The following is a 6217-nucleotide window of genomic DNA, read 5'->3' as shown; positions in this document are numbered from 1 at the left end:
AATGGTCCTCCTGTTTGGGGGTTGGGCGTGGGTTTGATAAGCTCACACCGTGAAACGACTTTATCTAGAAACAACCAAAACTCGCCATGGATTCTTCTGGGGTAAAATTTTCCGGAGGTAAACTAGTCCCCCGTTCGGATCTCCGGGTGGGGACTACCTCGGGGAACTCATGTCGTATAAAGTCAAAACACGGGAGAGACATCAAAGTGGGTACGTGGAACGTCCGAAGTCTTTACAGACCTGGGGCGTTTCAATCGATGGTCGGGGAGGTCGAAAGGTACGGGGTAGAAGTTGTCGCGTTGCAAGAAACAAGATGGGCCGGGGAGGGTTCGCTTAATGCGGGTTCGTACACGCTTCACTATGGAGGGTCGGAGATCCATAGTCTTGGCATCGGTTTTATGATTAATAGGAAAATCTTATCCGCGGTAAAAGACATTAAATTTATAAACGAAAGATTAGGATTGCTCGTTGTGCAGGGCCGATGGTACAAGATCGCGATAATCAACGTACACGCGCCGACGGAAGATAAAGATGGCGAAATTAAAGACGGGTTCTACGAAGAACTCGAACACCTCGTGGATCAATTACCGAACGATTACATGAAAATAGTCGTGGGAGATTTTAACGCGAAAATCGGTAAAGAGGACATTTTTAGACCAACGATCGGGCTCGAAAGTTTGCACGAGGAAAGTAACGATAACGGAGTGAGGGTAATTAACTTTGCGACCGGCAAAAATCTTATCGTCAAAAGCACGTATTTTAAACACAAAAATATCCATAAACAAACTTGGATTTCCCCGGATGGAGGCACGCGTAACCAAATTGATCACGTTCTTGCAGATAAACGGCGTCACACGAACGTACTCGATGTCAGGTCTTATAGGGGGGCGGATTGCGACTCGGATCACCTCTTTGTAATTGCCAAAATCAGGGAACGTCTTTCGCTAAACAAAACTAACGGGCAGTTGTTTGGAACTAAACGTCTAAATGTACAAGGTTTGATCGAGGGAGAAAACGGAATAAAATACGCGGTCGAAGTAACGAATAGACTCGCGGCTTCAAAGGAAATAGATGAATCGGATGATAACACGGTTGATAAACACTGGGAAAACGTACGAGACGCGATAGTAAAATCGGCGGAGGCCACGGTTGGTTTTTGTAAAAGGAACAAAAACAAGCCGTGGTTTGACGAAGAATGCGTAAAAATTGTTAAAGTACGAAACGAAGCGCGCATCACGTGGTTGGCTCAAAATACGAAGGAAACTCGGGATCAGTTTCTTAAGATTAGGCAAGAGGCTCATAATATGTTTAAAATTAAGAAGCGTCAATACTTAAAACGTAAAATTGAAGAAATAGATGAAAATTGTAAAAGCAGTAACGTACGAGGCACGTACATGGGGATAAATAATTTTAGAAAGGGATTCCAAGCTAGGACGGAAATGGTGAAAGATGAGAACGATAATTTAGTTACGGATACAACGGCAGTTTTAAACACATGGAAAAATTATTTTGATCGGTTATTGAATGTCGAATCTGAAAACGACCGGGAAATAGAGAATTTTGAGTATCACACGGCTGAACCTAGGATTAACGAACCGACAATTTCAGAAGTAGAAAGCGCGATTAAAAAATTAAAAAATCACAAAGCACCGGGTAATGACTTGATTCCGGCGGAACTGATTAAATGGGGGGGAAGTAGATTGATAGAAGAAATTCAGAAATTAATTATCTTAATATGGAATAAAGAAGCATTGCCGGAACAATGGAAAGATTCAATTATAATCCCGATTTTCAAAAAGGGGGACAAAATGAGTTGTAATAATTACCGGGGTATCTCACTTTTACCTACATGCTATAAAATTCTGTCGAATATTTTATTAATGAGGCTTGTACCATATGCAGATGAGATAATTGGAGATCATCAATGCGGCTTTAGGAGAAATAGATCGACTGCGGACCAAATCTTTACTATTCGGCAAATCTTGGAGAAAAAATGGGAATTCGACCAATCGGTACATCAACTTTACATTGATTTTAAAAAAGCGTATGATTCGATAAAACGGGAGAAAATGTATGAAATTTTAACTCGGTGGGGGATACCCAAAAAATTGGCTAACTTAGTCCAAGTTTGTTTAAAAGATACCAGAGGTAGAGTAAGAATAGGTAATCAAATGTCGGAAACTTTTAATATTCATAGCGGATTAAAGCAGGGGGATGCATTGTCACCTCTTCTGTTTAATCTAGTATTGGAATATGCTATTAAAGAAATGCAGAAGAGTAATGATGGTTTGCAGTTGAACGGTACAACACAAATATTAACATATGCGGACGATATTGCTTTGTTGGGAGATAATAAAGAAACACTAATAAATAACGCTAAAATTCTATTAGATAAAACGAAAGAACTGGGGCTGCAAATAAACGTTGAAAAAACTAAATATATGGTCACTGATAGAATTCAGAATATTCATAATAACGGAAACCTGGTCGTCTGTGATAAAATTTTTGAACGGGTTAGCAATTTTAAGTATTTAGGATCGATTTTAAACCAAACTAATGAAATAAGAGAAGAGCTCAAGAGAAGAATTAATTTGGGGAATGCGTGCTTCTATTCGGTTAAGAAACTACTCGGTTCGCGGATATTGTCTAGGCGCTTAAAAATTAGAATTTACAGAACGATTATTTTACCGGTAGTCCTTTATGGCAGCGAAGCGTGGTCACTTACATTACAAGACGAGAAAAGATTTAGGGCTTTCGAAAATAAAGTACTTCGAAAAATCATCGGGGCAAAACGCGATGAGGAAACGGGCGAATGGAGAAAATTACACAACGCAGAATTACATCAATTATATAATAGTCCGGATATTATTAATGTCATAAAATCGCGTCGATTAAGATGGGCAGGTCACGCGGCGCGTATGGATGAGAATCGAATTGCATATAAAGTACTAATTGGTAAACCGGATGGGAAAAGACCATTGGGTAGACCAAGACGTAGATGGGAGGATAATATTAGAATGGACCTTAACGAAATGGGGTACGAGGGTCACAAATGGAGGGATCTGGCTCAGGGACGGGAACAGTGGCGGGATTTGGTATTTGCGGCAATGAGCTTTCGAGTTCCTGACGCCTAATAATAATAATAATAATTTATTATGTTATATTATATTATATTTTATTTAACTTTTTATAAGTAACCTTATAAACTCAACTGCTTAAATAAAATCTGTCTTTATCAATGTTTTTATTCTGTGTTAACAATTAAACATATTTTATATTTAATTGTTATTATAAAGAGTTAAGATTTTAGTTTTTCTGATTTTATTAATTAAAACATTTAAAAAGAATATTATAATACAAATTATTATATTTAAGATAGAAGTAATAAAAATTTGATTAACATACATACAATCCTTTTATGTTTTTAATAATATGTAATCTCATTAAACAATTATCTTCATGGTTCAACTTATTCTTCGAAAATGTATCACATGTCCACTTGCATCCTTGTAATTAATGTAATTTTTGTTTGTTTACGAGATATACCAAAGATTTACAAGTATTATTAAGCCAAGTGAGCATGCAACGTTTTTGAAAACATTTTAATTTACATTAGTCCATCTATAATTGTGTAAAGATTTATAATAATTAAAAAAAAAGTGTCACAACACACACTAGCCCCACTTTATCCTACATCGACTTCGTACTAGATGATAGCAATACTTCTTCTATCGAATCGCAGTTTACGCTATCACGTAATGCTCTACATATTATACGTAGGCTGCTGGAAAAGTTTCTGCAAACAATATGAAAAAAAACATGTAAAATTCGGTAAATGGCTTTATTGTTTTTCGAAGTATTCGCCTTTAAGATCGATACATTTTTGCATACGCTCGAACCAATTTTCGAAGCATTTTTTCCACTCTAAGGCTGTAACCTCAGAAATCAGCGTACGAAATGTTTCAACAGCTGCTTCAAGTGACTCAAATCGCTCACCACGCATCTTATTTTTAATGTTTGGGGACAAAAAGAAATCATTAGGTGATAAATCAGGTGAATACGGACAATGAGTCATCAATCCGACATTATTACTGGATAAAAAATCAACGGTTTGACATACTGTGTGACAACTGGCGTTGTCATGATAAAAGATGCTGCAACGATTTCGGTTTGTTCTACGTAATTCATTTATGACTTCTGGCAAACAAATTGTTGTATATCAATCAGTATTTACAGTCCTTCGATCCTCTAAAGCGGTTGTCACATGTCCGGTATAACCGACGAAACAAGCAATCATTTGTTTGGCAGCGTGAACGAATAACTGTTGGTTTCGTCGTTCATTTTGAAATACCCAAACAGTGGATTGTTGTTTACTTTCGGTCTCATACGAATAGATCCATGTTTCGTCCCCAGTAACGATGTTATAGACCAAATTTGACCGACCTCGGTTGAATTTCTGGAGCATTTCTTTGCTCCATTTAACACGAGCCTGTTTTTAAGCTTCGGTCAAATTGTGTGGGGTCCAACGACTGCAAAGTTTCCGTACGCTCAAGTGATCATGCAAAATCGTATGTATTGCTTTCATGTCAATGCCTAAAGATGCCTGAATCTCGCGGTATGTTGTATGCCGGTCTCGCTCAATCATTTCACGGACAGCATCAACATTAGTGGCAACAATAGACGTGGATGGACGACCTTCACGGAATTCATCACTAAGAAAGGTACGTCCACGCTGGAATTCAGCAAACCAATTATAAACAGTCCTATTGGATGGTGCTTCATCCCCAAAAGAGCCAAATGAAGTCGATCGATGCATTGTTTCGGAGTTAGATTACATTTGTAACCGTAAAAAATCATTGGCCCTTTCAACGTCGAATACGTGGAATAATGATCAACGTTGTGTTTTTTCAAGATATTCTGTACATCTGCATTGTAAAATTCTTTCCCCATATCCGTTTGTAAATTTTTCGGACATTTTTCGCTCTCTCGAACGATCTCAGCGATAGCGTTCGCCGTCTCGCTTCCACCCTTGCTCTTGAGCGGAACGGCCTACGCATACTTGCTCAACACATCGATGACGGTGAGTATGTAGTGGTAGTCTCTGTTGAAACTCGAGTACGGACGCACCTCAACGATATCAGCTTGCCACAGATTGTCGTACCCCCGAACTATGACACGCCTTCGCGTAAAATTTTTTCTCGCCGGAGCGTGCAATTCCTCGACGAGCCGACGTTTCTCCGAGCTAATTTTTTCTCTCTTTTCATCGGATTTCTTTTTCATGATTCGACGTGTAATACACAGAGTACAAGAAATTAATGTATTTTTCTCGCTGGTGTCACTCGACTTACTCGTTTTATGAATAAGCGATTTAATTTATAATAAGACCGGCTTCGCGAAGTTCCTCGATGATCGACAGCATCTCGTGAGCGTTGTTGCCTGCTCGGTGCGAAGCGTCGAGCAATCGTAGACGATCCACCAGCTCGTTGGGATCATTCCAGTGCACGTAATCGATCGCGTTTGTCGTTCAATGTCATTGCGTGAGGCAATCCCTTTCCAGATTTCTTCTGTTTCTTGAGTGTGATCGACATCAACGGCGCGATTACGTGTTTGTACTTGTATCCTCTGTTGCTCAATAATCGACCCTGCGAATGATACTTGTGTTTGTGCGCGTTCGTCACCAACAGCATGCTCTTGTACTTGTGCATATCGTCTTCCGTGTAGAGGGCATCGTCGGGAATTCTCTTGAAAATCAACTCGTAAAGACCTGGTGTACCGGCGTATCGTACGCCGTCGATAATTATGTTGTCCGCGTCATCCACGTCGAAACGTTTATTGCCAAACATCAGCCCATCCTCGTGTAGGTAAACGCCGTACACGCGATCTATATCACTCTTCTTATCTCGCGTTCCCCTCAGGACGGCCTCGACGTACTTTTGGCCCAGCGGGCCCAAACCACCTCGTAACGCCTCTCGACCTTCCGACGTTTGCAGCTGATTTTGAACCTTCGTCGCTAGCGAATCTTCCGTCGTTTCGAAAACGTTCTCCAACGACTCTATCGTTGGTACGATTTTGGCACGCGGGGTGGAGGCTATTGGCTGTACATCATCGTGCGATCGATCATTGGATTTATGCAGAGTCGTGGAACGCTCGAACGTCTCGCTCGCTTTTTCTCTCTCCTCTTGTTCCTCTTCCTCCTTCCTCTCGCGTTTATGGGCAG

The 6217-nt window shown here is 40.1% G+C and overlaps 1 protein-coding gene across 1 annotated transcript; it reads left to right on the top strand.

Moving 5' to 3' along the window:
- On the top strand, positions 1 to 5467 carry LOC108750939. The gene is made up of 3 exons (XM_018490815.1): positions 1 to 1773; positions 1903 to 2012; positions 5384 to 5467. Exons 1-3 carry the CDS (start codon positions 87 to 89, stop codon positions 5465 to 5467), a joined length of 1881 nt encoding a protein of 626 aa, XP_018346317.1. The 5' UTR covers positions 1 to 86.
- Positions 5468 to 6217: the final 750 nt, after the last annotated feature.

This window comes from Trachymyrmex septentrionalis, unplaced genomic scaffold (assembly GCF_001594115.1).
Source record: "Trachymyrmex septentrionalis isolate Tsep2-gDNA-1 unplaced genomic scaffold, Tsep1.0 scaffold39, whole genome shotgun sequence".
Taxonomy (NCBI): Eukaryota; Metazoa; Arthropoda; class Insecta; order Hymenoptera; family Formicidae; genus Trachymyrmex; species Trachymyrmex septentrionalis.
Note: the sequence above shows the minus strand (reverse complement) of the source record. Positions and strands in the feature narration are given on the sequence as shown.